The sequence below is a fragment of the Lutjanus erythropterus genome, chromosome 20, assembly GCF_056507025.1.
Source record: "Lutjanus erythropterus isolate fLutEry1 chromosome 20, fLutEry1.hap2, whole genome shotgun sequence".
NCBI classification, from domain to species: domain Eukaryota; kingdom Metazoa; phylum Chordata; class Actinopteri; order Lutjaniformes; family Lutjanidae; genus Lutjanus; species Lutjanus erythropterus.
The window spans coordinates 16,278,006-16,303,329 of NC_139336.1; the positions used below are offsets into that span (position 1 = coordinate 16,278,006).

Genomic DNA, 25,324 nt, shown 5'->3' on the forward strand with positions numbered 1-25,324 from the left:
TATAAACTAACAATTAATTAAGCCAAGATTAATTTTAATATTTCAAGATGTTATTCAATCATCATGCTTAATCAGGAAAATACTTTAGATTCAATGGGATTGCTGTGACACATACAACAGAAGAATTTATATTACTATTACTGTTTTGGGCATGTGCCTTTATTTGATAATATAGCCAAAGGTAGACAGAAGATAGAGGAGAGACAGAGACACGCTCAACGAAGTGAGCTACCAGGACCCCAGACACAGTGATCAGTTTAATCACTGCACATCAACCCTTTGCTTGAACTGGAGAATCAGTATTTTTACTGAAGCAGCTGATTAAAAACAGTCATAACATGGATTTATTCATCAAAAATAATGACTGTATCTTAAAATAATGACTGAGGATCTTATAATGATGATGGTAGGTCATGATTTTGAGATACTAATTCATTATTTTGAGAAAGGTTGTCATTATTATTTCCTGCAATTCCTTAAATGTGGCAGGAACAATGAGGAGGAGCTGAGGATCATTATAGCAAGACGCCAATCTGCATCAACATCAACAAATGCAAACACTCAAAAGCTGAGTGTGTTTTGGATGCTCAGGAAAAGTCAGAGCTCCACAATCAACACCCTACTGTGATACTGTGTATCTATAATGAAACATACATATATGGGACTACTGCTGCTAGTGACGCACCGATTTCTGGTTTGACGTAAGCAACACAAGCGAGAGGAACAGAAAAATCAGAAAAAGGGGAAGAGGAGGACACTGAGAACTGGATAAGATCTAACCGAGAAAAGAAACTTGGGAGAACAGAAGATGAGAAAAGCCTCAAGGAGAAAAGAAATCGACACAGCCCACATAGGGTGGCCTAACCCTGCTGCTGGTAAGGAGGAAGAACAAAGTCAGAGCACAGTGAGGTGGGGAGCAGAGGAGGTGAGAGGGGAAGAAAAGATAGATGAGGACTTCAGAGAATGAGATCGGGGGGAGGTAAAGGCACCCCAGCTTGCTCTTTGAGAGAAGAACAAAATGAAAAGCTGCAGGGAGCCAGAAGACTAGCTTGGACTACATCCCATGTCCGAATATGCAGCACCATTTTCACCTGTACTAGTACTTGATTTCTCAGCCACACATGAAGAAATCAATTCATGATGGGTCCGATCGATGAGGGTAAAAAAAAACAAAACAAAGGAATACTGTAACCTTTTCAGTTTGGGTTTCAGTAATTTTCTGAAAAATGGTAAGAATCACAAAACCACAACATGATTTATTACACAAGTCACAGTAGTTTTGCATTTTAAAGGGATAGTTTGGATTATTTAATGTGGTGCTGTATGATGTAGTCAAGTAGATGGCGATTGACATGTACCCAGTTTGGAGAAGCAGAGAAGGGCATCAACACAGAGGTTAAGCAATGTACTGCTGTGGACAGGGTCAGCAACAAAACGTATTTTAGCCATTTAAAAAAGGTCCAATCAATCAATATCAGTTAAAGTGTACGCTATATTTAGAATATTTTTACCACCTATCTTTGCCATCAGACGGCCTCTTCTGACCAGAAACCACTGTTATAGAAGCCAAATATCACGCTCTCTAATCCAACCAAACTCCATAGTCAAAATCAGTCATTTTACCTCACAGAACATGAGAGTTGCTTTGTGACTTGGCTTAACAGCACATTCTCATCAGAAAAGGCTGCCTGATGGCAAAGTAAAGCAGTAATTATTTTAAATATAGCATCTAATTTGTTTTTTATGTCCTCCTTTTTTTTTAAAGTGTTTTAAGTTTAAATTAAAGTGGCTATTTTGCTCCTGTGTCCACAGCAGTACATGGCTTAGTTTCCATGCTGCTGTCCCTACCTGACCTGAACTTTCCATCTAACTATAGTGTCACTGATGCACACAGTGAAAGTAACTGAACATTATCAACAACAACATGAGCAGGAGCTTTTCAAGAGCTTGAAGCAAATCAGCAAACAGCCACTTATGTTCCACTTTCATGTCTTTGACAGCATTCACTGTCTATAACTGCTGTCACAACTTCATATCTTTATAACTTTAATAATTTCTTGGTACCTAATATAAAGACCATATATATGCTAAACAGAGTTTTTGACATTTAGTTCTTGGAAATCATCATCGCAGTGTTTACACTGGGGAGTCATCAGGGCGGACGGTGCAGATGAAGAGATTCTACAGGAAATGTATTATTTATCGTGGAAATTTAATGAAGAAAGTCAGACTCCGATATGTTGAGCTTTGAGACTGAGAAGAGCAAGTTCAGGTTGAGAGGCCTTGATTTTAACACCAGAACCTGCTATGAGGCTATAAAGTAGTTATAGCCTATAACAATCCCGTATTAATCAAAATGTGAAATGTGCAGTTATTACATAAATGTAAAGTTTAAAGTTTATTTAAAAAAAAACAGCAGATCCTGACAGAAATCTCATTAGTTTTGCAGATATTTGGTAATAAAACAAATTTGGATAAATCAAATTCCTGACCTGATGAAAAGTTCAAGGTGCAGTACACAGTTCTGAAGAAAGATTACTGATATTTAAAGTAGCCAAACAAATACACCCCTCCCTTCAGTGCTAATTCAGGAAGATTTATCATCCCTCTCATTCCCTGCATCTTTCCACCCCCTAAACACAAGCGCAACCTGTTGCTGATCAGCAGGAATAGTTTTGTGTGTCTCGGTTTGAGCCACTTTTTGTTCTCATTTACAGAGCCAGGGCTGTGTAAAATTGCCAGATTTTTTTTACTGTGCACATACAGAAAGGAGAGGTAGCAGACTTTTTGAATTTGGCAAAAGTATATTGGATTAGAATCTCATATTTCACCTTTGGGATCACTTAAGCTGTTAAAATTCATGCTGAGGGAAACATGAATGTGTGCACTTCACAATCCATCCAACTTTTGGTTTAGAGGGTAAAAACTGAGATCAGCAAAGTCAAAAATATTCATTATCTGGGTAACAATAATGTCTGCACAAACTACTGATGTGTCTATAACCCAATCCATTTAGTTGTGTCATTTTAAGTGGTGAGAATGACAAACGTTGGTGGCAGCAGATCTATCCTATCATCTGTCACTAAATAGATGTTGAATCCAAGAGTAACTGGATAACAGGCCAAAATTAAACTGTCAGAGTTCAGAGAGTGATACAGCATATCGTCTCTCTAGTGGATCGTGTTCTATCAAACTCAGGCATCACATTCACATCACATCAAAAGTTAAAGTTTCATTCAATAATTTAAGCTTATAAATGTTTTTGACCTTCAACGTTTGGATCAAGTATCTTGTATAAAATAACCAGTGTCAGATAAATATTTAATCAATATTTAGGTAATATACACTGTATCAGGAAAATACTGGCAGACTATTAAAAGAACACTGATCAGAGCCCAAAAAACCTGAACACTGAATGGAATATTCCTAGACAAAATATTTTATTGGAAAACTTTGACCTGCTGTTGGATCTAGAGTAAAAGTCTGAGGACCACCAGATAGGGATTTTCCACCGCACGTTACAGCTCGGTTTGATTTGCCGTTTTCTGGTTTTCCATTATGAACAATATATATTACCTGGTAATTTATTTGGTATCACCTCGTTTGAGGTTCCACGTGAACTGAGCCGATACTAAAAAGGTGATGTGAAAACATTGCAGACCACTGATTGGTCAGCTCTGTCTATGATGAGAGGGTACCATCTGCAGTGGAAAACGAAGTAGAGGTACAAAAAGCGAGTGAAGTCGAGTATTAACATATAGTAGAAATACAGCTTAAGTCAGCAGGATTCATCCTCTGGAGACCATGAATATCTCTGTAAAATATCATGGCATCTATCCCATACTTGTTGAAATATTCCAGTCTGGACTAAAGTGTTGGACAAAGTGACAGACAGGTAATGTCATAAATATTATATATCTGCACTTTTTATTTTGGTATAATCTTACCTTGAGTTTTTTGGGATTGTTACATCACTAATCTATTCCATGATTGAATCCATTCAACCGTACATTCATTTGGAATCGCTTCCATTCAGGTCCATATGTCCTGAACCCAGTTGCTCTTGCCTCAATGAGGCTTCATACATTTTTTAACGGACAGGTCCTTCTATGATTCAGGCTTTTAAACCCATGGACCTTTAACCTGAGGTGTAAACTGTTGTTGAGAAAGACAGTGCGACTCTTCTGAGTAATCTTTATCATTATCGTTCACCGAGATGAAAAATAGATTTGACTTTACTTTATAGCGTCATGAAACGGCAGATGGCTACATTAAACTGCAGCATTACCCTTGAATCTCTCTGCTTCTTCTGTCTCCTCTGTCCCTGCACTCACTCACCTCTAATGCCTACAGCCAAGCCTAGAGAATAGGCTCTTAACCTGCTCTCCTCTTATCGATCCAACAGCTCGTCTCTTCAGTTTCCCCACCTCTTGTGTTCGCGATGTGAATCATAACCCATCTTTAGACCAATCCGTTATCTTCTTTCTTTCTTCTCTCCTCTCCACCGCTCTTCTCCCTCCCTCACTCCTTTTGTCCCTTTCTCACCTGGATATATAAATCATGACAATGTGCCCATTCATTCACGTACCCCTCCCCTCCACCTTCCTTTCTTTCTTTCTTTCCCCACCTCTTTGGTCCCTGGATGCTGATCATGCCCATGTCCTCAGAGTGGTCTGTCAGCTGGCAGTGGAAGCCTTGGTCCTGAAGAACCGTTCTAATGTGGTTCCAGTTGTGTTCTGCTACACCGCCTCCGATGGCCAGGTAGTATGCATCACCTAGAGCAAAGGAAAGGAATAAGGAGCCATTAAAGGGAGTGTGACAAAAACAATCACAGACAAATATAACCACTGATAGATAACTAATGACAAACTATAGCACATAAATTCATCACTGCATCAAAATACAGCAAACTATATATAGATATAATAAACTAGAACAGAATGACAGATGTGGTATGTACTTTAAAATGTTTGCAAGGTTTAATGAACTTTCTGAAACTTTGGCAAAATATGTTGATTGACATGATTGCATAATTAATTAAGCACCAGTCACTTAAACACATCATGGCATGTAATTGCTGCTTCCCACCTAAGATGGTATCTTTTAAATAAACAAGTGTGTCTCTTCTGATCTGTGTATACTCTGTGGGTGACATACAACACTGCCCCCCACCCAACTGGATTTAAACCAAAGACACTGGGATTACGTACAGGACATCCCAGACAACTCTGCTCTTTATGATTATCATTTTTTTTTTTTTTTTTTTTTTGGGGGGGGGGGCGCTTTCTGGGGAAGTCAAGGCTTCTCTGGATGGCATCTCCTTTTGATTTCACCACAGCAACAACAGAGGTGTAAAAAATCATCTGTTTTAGCAGAAACTGTCTTCAGTTCCCCTCATTTTTTTAGCTGGTTGATGGAGACATACATTGAAAGGTTAAAACGACTGAATGGCAAACACAAATTTTTATACTGGACTGAAAATAGGAGAGGAATAACAGAATGAACAACACAGAACTGTATCAGACGTCCTTTTATTAATTTAAAACTTCTATTGAGGTTTTTAGATGAAGCTTCAAATGTTTGTTGCCATATTTTATGTCATAACCTCAATTGATTAAATGAGTAAGTCTTTTTTCATTAAATCAACTTTCTTTAATGAACATCATCAGATAGACTATGATGCCAGACTAACCTGTAATACCCTACAGGCATGTGCCTCATTACAAATGTGTTTGAAAGGTTAAACATCAACAAATACGCATTGAAGCAGAATATCTCGTTCGATTAAAACAGTTTAGGAAGTTATTATGTCTATCTTTTTTCAATAAATTTGACTTTTGGACTTTACAGCGCTTTGGAGTTATTGGAAATGTTTGGATCACACTAGTCAAAAACAATCCTACAGAACCACCACTGGAATGTAAATCTGCAAAAAGTATAATACTAATATGAGTGTAGTCTAATGTTTATCTGCAACTGTGCAGAAATACAGAATGAATAGATGCCTGAAGAAAAAAGGCATTTCAATGTTGATCAAGAATTCAAGTGTAAATGTTATGATGAAAGCTTCAAACTATTTGGCACAGCCCGAAGAATATATGATAATAAGATTATAATGATAAATACAAGAGATATGCAGTATTGATACCAACTGGGAAATATAGGAATAAATAAAAGAGAGCAAAACATCAATAAAACCAGAAACTGATAAAACACAACAGTGATGGAACAATAAACAGAAGAATAACAGAGAGAGAAACAGATATAACAGTAAAGCAGATCATTATGAAAACAACAACAACAACACACACACACACACACACGCACTCTCTCTGTGTGTCTCACCATTGGACTGTGGTGCCAGGGGCAGGTTGGCAGCACCGGGCTCCAGTCTGCTCACCGTCAGGTCAGCCTCCACCCCTCCTCTCTTATTCAGCATGCAGGTATACACAGTGGAGCCTGAAACGCACACAAAATCGCACATTAACAATTAATTCTCGTGGCAGCCTTTGTAGGCCAATTTAAAGTGTGCAGTGTCTTGGAACCGAGCCGATGGAAAAATCTCAGAATAAAAAATGAACCTGAATCTGGGGTCATTCTTCCGTTTGTAACTGATTCTTTGTGAGTTATCCAGTTTCTGAGCTTTTGCGTGGATCAGAATGCATTTTTAATAAACTCAAGTGTACTTACACTTTCATAACTCTGTTTTATTTAAGGGACTGACCTATGCTGGATTTTTGGGGGCAATGCTTATATTATTATTGTCCAAAATTGCATCACTGCACCAAAACAGTAAACTTCACTGGGAATTTAATAATTATAAATATGTATAAATCCAAAAAAGAACAGATGTAACATAATTAATAGATCCAAAAAGCACCAAGCATCATTTTCTGCCTTGTATTCTGTTAAAAAAACAGTTTCCATTTCAGTGAATATTTTACAACATGAAACCTGATACAATATATCTGTTTTAGGGCAATATCTGATAAATCAGTCGGGCTCTAGCAATCATTATCAATCTCTGCCTCCAGAGATCACCATGAAGACACGTGAACCTCGTCCTTCGTAAAAGAGTTACCAAGGAAACGACAGAAAAGAGACTCACAGAAACTGATTGCTGAGCACATCACATAAAGATATTCATAATGAAAACATCATAATGAAGGCTGCATCTAATCGCAGGAGACAAAATGACAACATTCCCTTCCTCCACTGGCCAAGGCAGCTGACGGCTGCAGTGACAGGCTAATATGTGGCTGTCCCTCAGTCATCCCTCATTTGAATGAGTGATTGATGTTACACGTTCATTCTGTCAGTTGTATTAAAGAAAAGAGGGGTGTAAATGTGTTGGCCTGCCGAGACATTAAATGTTCTCGGAGTAAGTGTGACCACTGTAAGTGCTGTCATATTGAGAACTGGGAGCGAGGAAGGGGAAGTGAAGGACAAAGAGGCTGAGAAAGTAACACTGGATGATGTATCACATTGGGGGAAAAAAGTTGTTTGTTTTTGAGAAACTACCATCGTAAAGTGGGGAGAGATCTGGTTTTCATAATGAAGTGCAAGCGGTTCTTCCAGCACCTTAACATTGCAGTTCAGTTAGAGTAGGTGTCTTATCTGTCTAACAGGAGACAGACTACAGAAGAACAAAAACTGCTCTTACATCCTATCACTGTAGCATACAGTATATAACTGTATGTTGGCACGTGCCTCTGACATATCATCTTAACCTGGATATCCTCCCTCTATAATCTGTATGTACACATGGCATGACAAACAATTTGCACTGAAAAAATAGGGCTACGCTGCACGATACAGATTTTTCCAACTGATAACGACCTGCTTCTCATGGCTGATAACCAATAACAAGTAAGTTCACATTTTTGTTTTTAAAAAGAAGTTCATATAATCTGTTGTTGAACTACACCCAAGAGTAAGAAAACTCTGAGATGTAATGACCAAAGATGGATGATTCAGTAAACCAACCTAAGAACAGTCCTGCGTTGTGTGATATAAAGATCTGTATTTTTGCATTTATATCGATTTACACAAACAGTTTTTGATAATTAGTAGTTAGATAGTTATATATGCCGTCTTGTTATCCTATGATATGCACCATATTACTGTTTGCATCTTTTGTGTGCATCAATTGTATGTAAATATTGTAACATCCACCATTATGTCCAGTTTTATATCAGTAATAGTTAATAACACTGTTTGAAATGAATTCAAACAGGGACATTTCAAATACAACTGGTTGTGTGGATGAAGTGAGAGTACATCTTACAAAAATGCTGGGAACCACTAATACAGTTGGCTAAAATGCTGCTAATAAAATCAAAAGGGAGTTATGTTTCGCCTTGTGTCGCAGATCTGACATTTCTCATAATGTAACCAACAACATTTTTTCATCAGACCCTCCCTGTCTGGTAAACACATGAGTAACACATGAGACATTATATTTCTGTTTTCCACAGGCGAAGCAGTACTCCCCATGTGAAGATCCCCTTTAAAGCTCCCATGAGTCGACTTATTTGTTAAAAATTATTTTTACAGTCCGAGTTTTTACTTGTTTAATAATTAGTTCAGCCCTTTCATTAGAGTGTCCAGGGGTCAGATCCGTGGGCTGGTACCTCTGGGAGTCGCCAAAATCAGACATTTTCAAATCCCACACAAGTCTAAAAAGGTCGGACGACAGATTTGAGTTTCTGAAAAGATATCACTGTCAGCACAGGGATGATTTATCAGGTTCAATTGACAGCACGGATGTGACGAAAGTGGAGAAAAGAATAACGGAGCATTTGGAGCTGTGCCCATTTTCACATCTGCACACACCTGTCACTGAAGAAAGGAGGCGTAGATGTCGGTTAGCTGAAAAGTTACCCAAGAATTCAGCAGTGGAGACACAGAACCCTATATACTGGCATTTAGTATTAGCGGTATTTGAATATTTTGTGGAAGAGTGAACTGTTTTGCTCATTCGTTGGCATCTTGTTCAGTGCCTTCATCCATGTATCTGCCCTCTTCATTCTGTCAATCTTCTCTCCCATCTGTCTATGCATTTGTGTGTGTGTGCGTGTGTGTTCTTGCTGCAGCACACCGACCCGGCTTCTTGTTGACATCAGCGGTGAACAGCCAATCAGCCGCCTTCTTCGCATCTGGTCCAGTGAGATAGAACTTTCCAAAGTAGGACATGTCAAACACAGCCACACCGTGTCTACATGAGAGGCACTCACTCTTAATCTGCATTAAAAAAAAAAAAAAAAAAAAAGAAACACAGCACACACATCCAATTAACGTAGACTCTGACAGTGAATAAAAGTGTCTTCATCTCTTTGCCAAACACGACATGATGACTGCTGTATATATTCAGAGCCAGATCCTTGAAGGAAAACATTCATCACGTCACAACTGTGAAATTAAACTAATAAAGGAGGTTCTGACGTCAAGGTAGGTGATTCTCCCCTTGTGATGTGTCCCCTAAGCAGCGGCGTTTGTTTGGTACGCACTTTATGCCCCATAAACCTCACTGACTGTACTCTCATCATTGTCATATGTCCGTGATTGTTATTTTATTTCCCAAGAGGACACGTGTTCCCCTCCCTCATGGGAGCCTTCAGAGAGTGTTCATACTCATCTGGCGAGCCTGAACTTTTCTGACACATAGTTATTTGACAAAACAGGAAGTTGCATGTAACTTAATGACACACACACATTTTTATGCTTGGTATCAGGGCCAGACTGCTTTAATAAATACTGTATGCTCTTGTTTAAGGCCAAAACCATAAGAAGGGGCCACACAACCGTGACTTTCTGTGTTGTTTGCTCCTGCAGCAGAGAAAGAGAAACAGAAAGTGGTCATGGGGACAACTGCGAGGAAAGGAGCGTACGAATATGGACAGAAATGTCATCATGATATAAAAATTTTTTTGATCATGAAACCTAGTGTTACTCTACAATTCTGTGGTTTACCATGCAGACTGGAGTCTCTATTAACAGTAATAAACAACTTCCACGTTATAGAGCTAAAGAGTGATTATTATTATTATGTCATAACCATCCAAGATAGACTTAGCAGGAGCTGTGATGGTTTATGCTCCTGTAGAAGCCACAAATCTGTATGATATCAACCTTGTTTTAAGAAAAACACGTTTTATTCGTGATGTCATGGAGAGCTGCTACACTACCCCCAAACGTGAGGTGTAACAGCAACATCTTTGATTGGTGGAGCTCACTGTTACTATGAAAATGTTTATCGTACCTGTAAGTGGATAGTTTTGCCAGCAGTTTTACCCAGCTAGGTAGCTAACATGAATTGTACTAATAATTGTACAAACATAGCTAACAGTGTGCGTTCATTCAGTTATGAACAGTGTGTGTGATTTGGTGGTTGCCTTAGGAGTGTTTTGGGACCACAAACAAAATCTTGTTTAGGACTACCAAAATCCTCGGGCCAGCCCTGCCTGTGATCTTACCACGTCATGATGTGGAGGGAAGTCAAAGGTGTACTCTCTGCCCAGCAGTTCATTGTATTTGTAGTTCACATTCTTCTTTATGTCATAAGCTCCATAGTAATCATAGTCTTTAACCTTTGAAATAATAAAGACAAACACATTTAGTTAGAGGCTAATTCTTCTTCAGCATTTACAAGTACAGAGAAGGACAAAGCATTGGACCAGACACCGCATCAGTGTCGTCCATTATTAGTAGCCAATCTGTTCCAACAGCCCCTATCCAGCAGGCCTTGTGGGAAAAAATAGCAACTTAATTGCTTACGTCTTTACAAGTTCCTTTCGTCAATATGTGGATGTAAATAAATCACTGGCATGCATGTGTTTGTCTACAGTATATTTGCGTGTGGTGTCTCACAGGAGCGGGACCGTCTTTGTTGAACCAGCCAGGTCTTTCCCAGCCATGTCTCTCCTGGAACACACAGCCCTGCTCCGTCAGCACCTATAAAACAAACAATCACACACACAAACAAAGAGATGAGATCGGTACAGAGAGTACACGCAGCTGAGGAGGTTTACTAGACAGGCTGTTGTAACAGATCAACTGGAGTGAAAGAAAGAAGAATCACATCACAAAAGTTGATTGGGTTAAGTCTGTCCCATAACCTTTTTCTCAGAACTTGAGTATTTTGCTCAATCCTCTCATCTGACATATTTTCAAATTATAAAGGGGAACTTTCTAACACACTAAATATCCCAAAAATTACTTTTAAAACAATTTAAATACTATAAAATGTCATGGCATGGTCATGTTAGACCTTAAAATAAACTCTGACGTGTTTCAGCGTCAAACCTTAGTCAGGGAGTCAAACCACCTCTTGACTAGGTGGGTAGGAGCGCTTCCTGGACTTTGTTTGAGGTGGTCTTTGGATAAGAATACTTGTATCAGGGAGTCAAAATTTGATTTCTTGACCAGCGCTGAATTAAAATATTTCAACGCTCACCATCCTCCTTGTTAAAACTGACAGTCGCCCACAGTTGGTAGGTATGTTCTGCTATGCTCTCCTCCTAGCAGGCAGCTAGCTGTCTCTTGCCAAACCTTCCCACACCGAGCTATATTTACCATCCGTGCTACCGGGGTGGAGAAAACGTGTGAGCTGCAGTGTCAGAGATGGCCTGTTTGTGCTCTGAAATAATCTCGTATCGCCTCCTAAAAGTAGACAGTCTCATTATTCGCACAGGGACAGCTTCTTTGGCTAATCAAACTCCTTAAGTACCTCTTAGCCATGCAGTCGTGATCAGTTGCAAGAGCCAGTGCTGTCAACAGAAGCTCATTTAGAAAATAATAATTAGACTTTTTCAGTGTTTTTTCTTCTTCTCCCTGCCACCCCTACATTTATCCGAGGCTCTCCTATAGTAGGAAGGCTAGTTGCTAGGTGATGGCCCTCGACGAGTGATTAGCAGGGGTCTAATGGGCTTGCAGCCGAGGGTTGGACCAACCCATTCTCACAGAGAACGTGATCTCCTTCAAGCTACATGTCTGGCTACCTGAGAGCAGCTATTTGTGTCATTTCACTGCTAGCATAAAAACAGTTGTCATAATTACACTGAACAAGATAACACCTGACCCTGCACTTGTTATCATGCAAATGAAAGGTTTTTTTTGTGCTGGCTGGAGGAATTAAGTCTTAATGCTACAGTGTTGTACAACAGCACACTAGATCTGCCATAAAAATTCCTGAAAATGACACTGCATGCTGACACAATGTATGATATCCATCAGCCTAAATGTTTTACATTAGTTAAATGCTTTCATTTTAAAGCATTAGTAATGAAAGATATGCCTTTTTGAATATGTAAGGTTGAAGTCAGAAATTAACAGAAGTATGCATATTTGTGGGGAGATAGTTTTGCACCCCACTGGGACTAAAATCATCATTTTATGTGCCTCCGTAGCTTCCTGTAGCACACACCCCTTCAAACAGTCCCAGGGTGTGTGTGATTTTGGGTGCCTTTCCGGAAAGCTGATGGTGACATATATGCTGCGAGGGTGTGTGGGTGTTTTGACGTACATCATACATCACTGTGTGATGCTCTTAAAACACGCAGAGTCCTCTTTATAGAACCTAAGAGTATTAAATTAAGAAAGCATTATTTGCATCATGCTACAATTAAAGCTGGGCTAGGCAGTATATTTTTGGTATCATTGGACAATAATAACCTTTGAGCATAAACATAAATGTAATTCAAGTGGACTGAGAGCAAACTAGACTTCAGCTCCTCCTCTTGTCCTTGTTTTCAGGCTTTAGAAAATCTTGTCTGCGATGGGCGACTTTGACCAATCACAGGTTGTTAAGATGAAGCTGATTGTTGAGTCTCATTCCCAAAACACAAGTATCTGATGACCTGAGAATGAGATTCAACAATCAGCCGTCTTTGAGCCACAAATCCAGAACCTTAATAATTTGATGACCTGGGAATGACACTCAACAATCAGCAACCTTTCTCCAAAATCACTTAGTGCACCTTTAAGCCTCATTGAATTTTGGTGTCATTTTGTTGTTTTTTTTTTGTTTTTTTTTACTGATTTTCAACCAAAAAATATCCTAGATTTTTGAAAAACGAGCAGATCAGTTTAACCTGGTTTTGAAAGATTTTCCATCGAATCAAAAACACATCTGAAAGTTAAGAAATGTATCCCCATAGTTCACCATAACACAGTTTTTCTGTGATGTGCATATCTCAGAAAGAATTCCTGTAAGAGAAAGTGAGGACAAAAGAATAAATAAGTAGTATTACATGGTATTTATTACAAGACATACTTCTAGAGTCTCTTTTTCACGTGATATTTGTGTTGTATACATTTAGGTTATTTTTACCCAATCAATTTTCCTTTTTTTATTTTGTTTGTGCAATAAAAAGACCATGACGATTGATCCCGGAAGGACTAGGGGCCAAAACATCATCAGAATAACAAAGCACATATATATCCAGGGTGTGCAACACTTTTTTCCTACTTTCAAGTCTGCTTCCAGTGATCAGCACCTCACCACAACCCCTGGTGTGCTTTTTCTCTTCTAAATTATAATCAAAAGGCTAAAAACAGAAAGTATATTTTTCAAAAAATGTAACGATTCATTGTGAGGACACACACAAAACATTTTAAAGAAGTTAAAATCCCCTCGTGCCTCCGCTCTTGCTGTACAAAATCTTAAAAGAAAGCCCTTTGGAAAAATCGGGTTAATTATGCATGAAAGGTGTCAGGGAAGCTAAATAAAACAAGCTCTAAGAAAGCAGTAGACATGATCTACAAAATACATTGACAACATTGCTAATGCCATTTGTGTGACAGTAATCTGTTGTGAAAGAATGCCTGTGCACGTGAGCAGGCGTAGAAATTGCAACGGTTAAAGGTAAATGAAGTCTGGAACAGGAAAGCAAGACTAAGTGGGTCGTTAATGCATAAAATATGGTGGCGAGGCCCATTACGAGTTTGTGTCGGGCTGGGGAGGGAGAGGAAGCTGAAAGAAGCTAAGTGTATCATTTATAGTCATGTTGGCACGGATCACATTAATAAATGTAGCTGCTGGGGATAAGTTACACTGCTAACTGCTGTCTGAGCCTGAGCTTGAATCAGCGATTTGCCTTTAAATCTGAGCAGAGAAGACAAGACACACAGCGAGATAAACATACTGAGAGAGACGGGGTCAGAGTCTGACAAATGATATCTTTGCAAACACTTGTATCAACAGTACTTCAAGACTAGCTTGACAAAATATTCAGTGACAGACACGACAGCACACACACAGTTGGTTCCTATTTGCAGCCTAAATCTGATTTTTAGCTCTGGCAACTGAAGTACACTCTATTCAGTATTCAACCCGGGGTTGAGCAGCATTGTTTATATATTGATTTGCTCTATCGGCGCGTTACCGTCTCAATTATCCAATCAGACACTGAGGTTACAGAGGTTAATAGAGGGAAAGAAACAGCAGCACAGCTCTTTCTTTCGCACAAAATACAGATTGTAATGAAAACAAAGACAGTGGCAACCACAGGAAGAGACAAGAGGGGAACTCATATGAATAGCAGGATGAATAAAAGAGGAAATTGTGTTGGTAAGAATATCAAATAGAGAGAGGACCACATGAGAGACAGATGAGCATAGGCCGTGGGTGGATATATTGAAAAAAAAAACTGAGAAAGGAGTGGAATGAATGGCTGAAGGAGAAAAATCTGAAAAGTAAAAGCAGAAAAGGACTGGAGTGAGTCACAACCTCTAAAAATATAGGAAGTTAGATGACTGGTCACATAAAGGCAGCAGAGATGCTCCTGTGACTTAGCGAGGTGAACTGGTTTAACTTATGTGAGGAAACCTTGTCGATACGAGTTCAGAAAGTTTCCCTCAGCTATGCACACGAGCCAAAAGGTGTATAAATCCTGAGAGATACACTACACTGCCTACACTTTCTTACAGAAAGTAAAAGGTTTGCTTACCTAACTGGCAGTGCTTGAATACTATGAAGGTCATTCTTTATGTTTGTCAGATCGAGCAAAAATATACATGAAAATGATCCCATAACATCTTGGGGAGAGGAAACAGAAAATGAGAACACTGTGCCTCATTCAAGATCATTTTCATAATCTGATCTTAAATTTCTCTAACTGTTTTTTTTTTTTTTTGTACTGTGGGCTTGTATGATTGTGCCACATCAGATTCAGCAAACACTCCTAACCTCAGGTAACTGTGTAAATTTGGTTTGTTTATTGTTTATATTGCAGATATTCTTCCTATATGTTTTATATTTCCTCTTGTTTATATTGTTCCTATTTTTCAATATATCCTCCTATTTATATTTCTTGGCTACTTATTACTCTCGTCATCTTACTGATGCTATAATTCCTTTTTGCTATCCAACTGCTGCTGTCCAAATTTCCCCGTTGTGGGACTAATAAAAGAATATCTTATCTTACGTTAAATGCCCTTTTAGGGGACGGGAATCTCTTGGCACTGCCTGATTTAATTCCAATTCCAATTCAGAGTGCTATGATATGATTATAAAACAATTATTGATGCATCTTGATACATTTCAAGTTTTGATTTCTATACATGACATTTTTTAGTCAATGTGTAACTACTTTTTTAACACAGTGTATTTGTTATGGTCCATAGCTGATCAGGGCCCCGTTTCCCAGAGCCTTTGTAGCGCTACGTACGTCGTTAGTTGTATTTTAAGGTCTCCCTTAAGGTTACGGGCTGTTTCCCAGAGTTGGGACAACTTTAAGGGGGACCTTAAAATACAATTTACGACGCACGTAGCGCTACGAAGGCTCTGGGAAACGGGGCCCAGTTTAATTAGACACAACTTGCATATGGAGAGGCTTTTGTCCAGGTCCCCTTTGCCGTTCAACTGCCAAAATGCCAGGGGGCGCTGGTCAGATTGTAGCCATCTGTAGTTGCTCATGTTTAGCTATCTTCATCAAAACTCAAGAAGTAAGGAACATACAGTCTTGTCTTACAGACTTAATTACCATAATTAAGGCCCCAATAATTCCATAGTGTAAAATCAAGTTTAAAAAAACAGAAATTCACCTGTCCAGAGATACATAAAGGAAAGTCTATGATTTTAACAGCCTCAGCAGTGAAATTAAGGGATCCACTAAAGCAGAGGAATGGGAAAACATAGCGACCTAGGTTAATGCCAAGTCACCTGTGGGTCATACTGTTACTAAAATAAGGACGAAATGGTTCAATGTGCATAAACCTGCATGCAAAGATGAAGCTAGAAGGCCTGACAGTAATGTTACTAATCAATTGAAAGGGACAGCTCACCCCAAAGACAAAAATACTCTGACTCCAGTCCACACTACTATTTTTCCATCTCCATAGTTTTAGTACAAGTTAAAGAGTTTTGGCGATATCAGCCATAAAGATGTGTCTTGGCTTGTGGTGCTCAAAGCGCCAGGAAAATACTTGTGAAAAACTCAAGAGCCATGTCTCTTTCCAGAAATCATGAACCGGTCACTCAAGATAATCCGCAGACTTTGCTGTTGGCAGTTTCATGCAGGAACTATTTTCCTTCTACTGCTAACCGTATCACTGTGCTAACTACAGGTCAGATGAGGACGCCATTAATGTTTCCATCCTTCGCTACAAGAGCTTCTCGTCCATGAGCAGACACATGCTTCCTTCACACTCACATACAAAACAAACAAACAAACTACATGGATGAATAGCTCTACGGGCCAGAGACAAAAAATATGTATCTTTGATTTTGGGGTGAACTTGCCCTTTAAATGAATGATGATATTTGTAGGCTATATGAATACATGTAGAATTATGTTATAATTTCACATGCAGGGCTAACAGGATAAAATAAACATAATTATGAAGTGTAATTTATATAGGATTTTCAAAATTGACTAAAAGCAATAAAATATAAAATCCATTAGTGGAAAACTTGTGGATTACAGCAGACTAATTGCACACAACTCCTACGACAGGTCTATTAGTATGAAATGTTAGATAAAAACACTGCAATTAAAAAACATGAATTCATTAATTTAAACTTATAAAGTAACAGTAGGGGTGTACTGATCCACTCATGCATTCGATGCATCAGGCTTTAATGTGTGAGATACAAGAGCATCAGCTCAGATAGCCTGTATCAATAAAAAGCTTAACATGAACTGGAAAAAAAAAAGCATAGCATACATCTCATTAGGGCGCGCATATGTTTCATTTTTGGCATCAATGAACTGCTGCTGTAACTTTTCGCAGCGCCCCCACCACCACCACCTTCGCTAGACACCTGCTTCTTCGCTCACACCAAACAAGCGCTCCCTCCTCCCTCCCACACAGCGAGAGAACTGACGTCACACCGTGTCGCACCACTAAACTTTCATAACACGCAAGTGTAGAATAAGTTTGGGTTTTATAAGAAACATGACAAACACTGCTGTAAAACATTTATGCAAGACGTGTCTGACAGCAGAGTGCAGAGACACGAGTCTGACCCGCAGAGACGTCACGTCACTGGGAGAGCAGGCATCATCTTACTTAATATCATCTTACAGCAAAAATGCATTTTAAACAGTTTTAAAGTTTGTTCACAGATTCTCATCTAGGCTACAGTATCTCATTTACATATGAGATGAATCAAAACGTAAAGCTTACACATTGCATCATATTGTAAATTATCCTAAGTAATAGGAAAGAAAAAAGACAAAAGGATTTCTCTGCCAATTAAACCTGCAGTGCCTCGACTTAAATGACTCATCGCAGTTAAAAGGAGTCTGATGAACTCCTGAACGGAAAAATGTGCAAGAGGATTGTTTCCTTGAACTCCTCAGGAGAAACCCCATTTAACCGTCTACACCGAAGATCAAACCGCTTATCTACCTGATGGAAAGGGTCCTTCCTCATGTTTCGGCTGGCCAGCGGTTCATCAAAGGGGAACACCACAGAGTAGTTTTTAGCATACGACTCGTGGCTCCTCTCTCTGATCCAGCGCTGGTTGTCTGTCAGCGAGTTATGGAAACGCCTAAGACAGAAGGGAGAAGAGGGATTCAAAGAGATTAACGCTCATTAAAAAGTCACAATTATTCAGACTTCATTAAAACTTCATCATTATTCTGATTCCTGCTGCCCTTTGATAAAATACCGATCGGAAGCTCAAAGGCATGATTTTGTTTGTAATACTTTGTGTGCGCTGATGTACCTGATGTCATAACCATACATATCCTTCTCAGGGCGGCCATGTATGATCCAGTGAGCCAGCTCTCTGCCACAGCCACCTCCCAGCATCATACCTGACAAAAACACACACACAAAACACAGAAATGTTACGAACAGCATCCCATAATCACATTCAGGTCCTTACAGAAAACACTGTAAAACACTGCTGGTTCTATCCTTTTTTGAATGTTAGGATTTGCTTTGTATCCGTCTTTAAATACTTTCAAATTTAGGGCTGCGATAGGCCTGTCTTTGATTAATCATTTAGTCGATGAAATGTCAGATGAAAGAGAAAAATGCCTATTGTAAATTCCCAGAGCCCAAGGTAACAGCACTATTTTGGACTGATGGTTAAACAAAACAAAGATGTCACCATAGACAGTAATAATAATAATAATAATAATAATAATAATAATAATAATAATAATAATAATAACAATAATAATAATAGTTCAGTGATTAATTAAAAAGAAAACTGAAAATTGTGGTTAGTCGCAGAATAAATGCACCGCTTTTATACACTTCAAGGAGGGTACTGGGTCCACAGCTGCACAAGCACCAGTTGGGAAATAAAGAGAATAAAATGTGAACAAAAACCAGGACCTCTCTCCTCTGCTCTCCCACTGATAGCCTGTCTGGAGTACTGTGAGTGCTTCTCATTAATTTGGAGAGGAGAAGGGCAGTTTTTGTCCTCTGCTCCTCTGCTCCTCTGCCTCTATATGTCATACGACCTACAGAGGATTGTTTTGACCTTAGTTCCACCATTTGACCCTTGCTCACAGCTGCCCCTGAGCGATCTGACCTCATCGGCTGCACCCAACAGCTGCAGCATTCTGTTTATTTCGACTCCACCAACGAACCGGCGCTGGCAATTCTATATTTTATCCATCCGGTCCCCAAAATTGCTGGGTTAATGAGCTGCTCCCTTTTAGCAAACCCCTTCTTGTGTTGTTTTGCTGCTAATTTGCATACAGCGTGTGTGTGTGTGTGTGTGCATATACACAACTTCACTATGCAACAGCACGACCAGTATGTCCTTGTATCCTTCTCTCATCCCTCCATCTCTCACAACATCCCCTCTCCCTCCACCTCTCATCGCTTCACTCATCTGCTGGCACTGTCACCCGGGGCCAAGCCTGGGCGGACGTTTGAATGGCGGGACGGATGGATGGACGGACTGGAGCAGGGGTGGAGAGAAAGAGGGAGGAGGGGAGGGTGGCAGCAGAATGATTGAGCTCTTCCAAGACAATGTGGAGACAACCAGCAAGGCGAGGTGGCACTGATGAATGTCACCCAAGATAACCACGCTGATGTGGGAGAGTGTATCTGCGTGTGAACCCTCCTGCTCGCGCTTCCACTCATCTTATCAACACCTCCTCTCTGCCTTGGTACTTCCCCTTTCCTTCCCCACTATCACTATCTAACTCTATTATTGTTTGTGCTTTGCAAACATTTGTTCCTTTCTATGACATTATCTACCACTCCCTCTCCTCTCTTCTCTCTCTCTCTGCACTGCTCTCAGATTATTTTAAGATATTTGCTCTCTCCCACTCCCAATGTACTCTTGTGACATTTACAGTGATGCTGCTAGCAATACAAAAAAAAAAAAGCTTCTACAGAGGAAGAAAACATGCATTGTACTTGTCCTTCTCTACACTGGTAGACTAGTAAGTATCTTGATTTGCAGGTGTAAAGACAACCAGTCAAGCTGCCCTGTACATATAATATATTATATTTTTTCCTTTTCTGATGAACAACATGACCCTATATTAATATATGTAATATATTCCATGAAGATTTTGAAGGAATTTAATAAAATGTATTAAGTGTATTTTTGGTGAATGGAATTTATCACGATATATCACTTCAAATTTTGTCAAGTTTTGGCCAAAACATGTTTTGTGAGTTCGAAATGACCTTGATCTATGACCTCTGTTCAAAGTGTAATCAGTTCATCCTCATGTCCAAATGGATGTTTGTTCCAAGTTCAAGGAAATTCCTTTAAGGTGCTCTTTAGATATAACATTCATGAGAATGAGACGAACTAGAGGTCACCATGACCTTGACTTCTGACCACCAAAATTTAATCAGTTCATCCTTGAGTCTAAATGGTTGTTTGTACCAACTTTAAAGAAAAAAACACAATTCGTCTGACTACGGTTGTTGCCTGCGTGGGGGCATGAAATAACCAAATTAGTGCCTTAACAGTGTTGGACAAACTAACTAGGGTATGAGATGGGTGCAGCTCTGTAACCAATCAGAGAGCTTGTTACATCCCATGGCATTTTTTGCCCACTTTTACCCTACTGATATACAGATGAACGACATGACAGCTCCCCATAAATGAAGCCAAAACATCTCTTTCACTCTCTGGTTGCTGGCTGCAGTATAGGTCATACATCCCACCCCCTCTATATTATTAGATATGGCATGGTTCAAACTAAAATATGAAAGTACAGATCAAATATATTTTTCTCTAACATGGTTTCTGTTAATTTAGGTAGTCATGTTGTTGTCTGTTCAAGTGTTCATTCTTCTGATAAGTTTGGTTTTAATTAGTTATGTGCTGCTATAAAAAGCATGTTTCACATCATGACTGACAGCTGAACTCTGCTCACAATTGAGGCGACCGGCTGTGGGGGTGGAAACTCGAAAGCACGGCTCTAACTCCGATCACTGCAGCACAGACACTGGCTCCAAACAACGTCATGAGCGCAAGATGACAGTACTTGTATCCAGGATATTTTGACTTTATTTTTGTACAGAGGGAGGAAGTGGGGACGTGTCTTCCATCTTTATTTATGTCAATGGTTTTAACTCGTCTTACCAGTGCAAGGTCCAAAGTGTCATGGAAAGGCTAAATGGAGAAGCTAAAAGGAGAAGATAAATGACTCAACAAATTGAATAGCTAATAGGAAAAGGAAAAGCAGCGAGGAAATGGAAATGCAAATGAGAAAGGAAATTGCCCATTTAAATGCCTGATTAAAATTGGTATTCTTAATTCAATTTGTGAATCCAGTTATTTATTTCTCATGTTAAACTACATTTTTAAATAGATTTTGAAATGTCATTATTTATTTATGAACTGATTAATGTATTTTTAAATGACATATTTATTTACTGTTTTATGCTGTTTTAGTAAATCTCTTTTTAATTTGAACTATTTATGGATGGAGTAACATTTGATTTGTAAAATTATTTTTATAATTCTTCTTTTTATTACCTATGAAATTATCAAATAATGAATGACTTTGCAATAAAGCATTTTTGATCACAGATGAATACATCAGCTTGCTAACAAATATACAGATGCCTACTTTTATTGTGCAATTATTGTCCAGTTTTTAATTCTAAGCTAACCAGCCACTACGTTTAGCTTCATATTTACTGTACAGACATAAAACTAATATTGACCTTCTCATCTAGTGCTTTGCAAGAAAGCAAATAAGCGTTTTTCCAAAATACTGAACCATTCCATTAATGCAAAGACTGGAATTTTTTTTTCGATCCTGCTCATCTAACTCCCAAGAGAAAGTTGTTTGTGTAACATATTCATTAACTGCTTCTTGCAGATTACTCGAAAACTCCTCATGCTAACACTTCACACTCAACACTGACTACGTAGGGCTATTTTAATGTTGTAAACATTGTAAACTCAAATTAGCAGCTAGCCTTGGTTCCCAGCAAATCACCCGCCAAGTGTGAGGTAGATCAGATGAACAACTGTCAAGAAAAACGAAGGACATATATACATGCACACAAACAGGCAGAAGAGATTCCTTCCTTTATAATTAGATAAGTATTGAAACTATGTCCTCTTTAGGGTTTGCATCTCCGACAACCTTTTGATTTATCTCTCTGTCCTCCACCAACTCCACAACTGTAGGAGATGAGTCTCATTGCTGTTTACATCACCGACTCTATCCTAGCAAAATGCATTATGCCAGTGAACCCAGCGGTTTTCTCAGCGTTCACTATGTTCTGCCTTAAACACGGGCAATTTTCTGTGCCTTATAATGTGATGAAAAGCCTCAGCTAGCCATAATACCTGAGAAGGTGCTCATTATTGTTATTATGACCAAGATGTTGATGCAGCAGAGTAAGAGGTGCTGCAGTTAAAAGCAATAAAAGAAGCATAATCACAATGAATACATGCACTCAAAGTTAAGAGTTCAGCATGATGGTTTTGACACTAGAATAAGAAATAATAAGTAAGTCAAGGTTGCTAGGCAACAAATACAAAAAGTGTAAGCAGAGTTACTGACTGCTTGGAGACCAAAATTATTTCCAAAAAACTGGAGGCTTAAAAAGTTTCCAAGCACTCCGTGATGGATTTTTAAATGTGAATCTTGTCGATTTGACCCTGTGGTATCTGAATTACCCCCCTTGTCTTGCCCTACCTTGAGGCAAAAACAAAAAATGTGTGAATTCATGTATGTGTGTGTGATGGAGTGAAATGGACTAAAGACTTTTCCCTCACCAGAGGCACGAAAGAGTGACAGACATACAGAGAGGGGAAAAGAACGACATTGGGAAAGGAGGGTATTACCAAGCTCCTGCTTTGATAAAAGCTAGGATGTTTTGTTGGTATGTGTGCATGCTGAGCGCAAGTGTGTGTGTGTGTGTGTGTGTGTGTGTGTGTGTGTGTGTGTGTGTGTGTGTGTGTATTTCAGGCTATTGGAAGGCATTTGGACCATCCTTGGTGTGCATGACGGTGGAAAATCCCTAATTATCAAGCCACTGTTACCAGGTGCGATATATTGGTGATGCTGGGCCCATTTCAATGAGCTCGGTCTCAGCATGACACTTTGGAACACAGACTAGAGGATGAGGGTTCTGCAATATTTTATCCATTCAGATAGGAATGTTTAATTTTTGTTTGCATAAAGTAGGAGACAAAGAAAATGTACAACATGATTTGAATAACGGCTAAAGGATTATTTTCATCTGTTGGGGTGTCCTGATTTTCAAAATCCACAACTCAATTTGACTTTCAATTTTAAGGTCACAACACAATTCCATTTTCTTGTTTTTTTAGCACTTACAGCTATACCATTGTTAGACTATTGGGTCCTGAGTTGCAAAGATCATCAGATCATTGATTTTATGCCTTGAAAACTCATTTACATTTTCAGATTCAGTCTTTTAAATTCAGCATGTTGCAGCAGTCACAGAAAAGTGTTGTGAAAAGTTATGTTAGTCAGCTGTAATGTGGCCAGACAAGCATATAAGGCAACACTTTTTTGAAAGGGTGTGCATAAGAAAGGGTGTGCCATTACACTGTCATAACCATGTCATGAAACCTGTCATGAACATTGAGGACTCTTGAATGTTTATGACTGCTGTCGTTACCTGTCATTTGGTCAATACTGTAATTTTTAATGCAAAGTCAAGAATGTCTGTGATGTCTTGTATATAACAACATGACATTAACTGAGACAAAAAATGTCTTTGACAGATCATGGTGCCTCGGTTGTCATAACAATCTATTTGTTATGACCACTTGAACACATCAAACTTAAAGAAACTGTTTAGCTTTATGTTTTAACATTACATTATGCTGTCATACGTGGTTGGTTTTGACACTGGGCATCTGTAGACCGTTATAAGCACATCATTAATATTTTCCTTGACCTCCAGTGGTACATTTTGGACTTGTCATAAAGATGTCATTAACTATTATTACACTGTCTAATGCTTTTATAATGTAACAAGTCTATGTTAAAGTTACATTGTCATAACCAAGACATCTCAAATGTCAACTTGCATTAAAAACAACTAAAATAACTGACTGAATGCCACTTAAAGGCAACAGGCATAAATGTTCATAAAGACTCCATGTTCATTACAGGTGTCATGACATGGTTACCACAGTGTAATAACAGTCTTATGCCCACCCCTTTAAGTAAAGTTTTAAAACAAATAATTACTAAAAGGCCATGTTGTATAAAATGCTATCTACCACAGATAAATGTTACCAGCAGAAACACTGAGCTTCCTTTCTTGCAAAAAGACTTTATTTTCAGCAATCAGTAATTTGCAAGAAACTAGCATCCAACAAAATCTATACTTCTGCATTATACTGTAGGTGAGTGTTTACACTGCACTCATTAAAGCTCCACCTCTCTGAACCTCTCAAACACTTGTTATAACATGTTTTGAGCTTGACCCCATCTATCCTCTCTGAATGCATTAAGGTTGTAAGAAGTGTAATGCTCAGTTTTAGTAAAGTACCAAAGCTATAAAAAAAAATGACCCTAATGCTCATTCAAGGCCCCAGTTCAGTTCAGCCTTTATTGTCCTGCCTGAAATTTGACTTGCAGCAAAACAAACCCAGACAGCGTTCAGTGACTTTTTCTGTACCAGCATTGTGTGCAGGTTGTTCATCAGAAAAGGAAAAAATATCCTATTTTGTATGCCAGGGACTTCTTTTTCTTTTTGACCTGGTATCAAAAGAATATTGAATATTGTTTTTTTTTTTTAATACCAGTACTGTGTCAAACCTTTAAAATGGTCTCGTAGCAACACTAGAAGACAAAAGTAATAATGGAATTAATCACACTCGGATCAAGGTTTGTGTGAGGAAACACACAAAAAAAAGACTCAGTAAGCTCACTGTGAAAAAGGCTCAACATGGTGTACTTCTCATGTCAACACAAAATGCAGAATGCAACAAAAGCTAGGGGAATGTTTCTATGTTCCCAGGGCATGACGTTCTATGCTAACCCCTAACCATTATTGTGCCATATACATCTGAGGAACACAGGACCCTGGGAACACAGGAATAACCCCACAGCGGGCTTTAAAGCAAGGGTCACAGGTGAAGAGACGCTCTTTAACAACAGAACTCTGATAAAATCCTCATTTTTTATCTCATTTATTTTATCTGAGCTTCCTGTCCCTCAGAGCTTCGTCTTTCTTGCTTTCTGTCTTTTTTCTTCCCGTCATGACATTTGTTTTCCATTTCTTGCATCTTGTTTGTCTCTGCCATTCTCTACATTTCACCTGTCACTTTTTGCCTCTCTGCTTGTGTTGCTATCCATCTTTCTTTCTCCCCTGTAGTCTGTTGCTCTTCATGCTTTCTCTAATCTGTCTGTCAACACTGATGGCGATGACTTTACCCTTTACGCCCCCT

At 38.9% G+C, this 25,324-nt stretch overlaps 1 protein-coding gene across 1 annotated transcript in view; it reads right to left on the bottom strand.

The window, feature by feature from the left end:
* sardh (sarcosine dehydrogenase) overlaps window positions 1-25,324 on the bottom strand; it is a 56,928-nt gene that overhangs the window by 13,225 nt on the left and 18,379 nt on the right. Inside the window, exons 10-16 of the mRNA XM_084746263.1 lie at window positions 18,173-18,263; window positions 17,854-17,995; window positions 10,870-10,953; window positions 10,476-10,589; window positions 9,105-9,243; window positions 6,346-6,459; window positions 4,628-4,775 (exon numbers count right to left, since the gene is read on the bottom strand). Coding sequence (XP_084602389.1) covers window positions 4,628-4,775; window positions 6,346-6,459; window positions 9,105-9,243; window positions 10,476-10,589; window positions 10,870-10,953; window positions 17,854-17,995; window positions 18,173-18,263 — 832 coding nt within the window. The remainder of the gene's footprint in view (window positions 1-4,627; window positions 4,776-6,345; window positions 6,460-9,104; window positions 9,244-10,475; window positions 10,590-10,869; window positions 10,954-17,853; window positions 17,996-18,172; window positions 18,264-25,324) is intronic.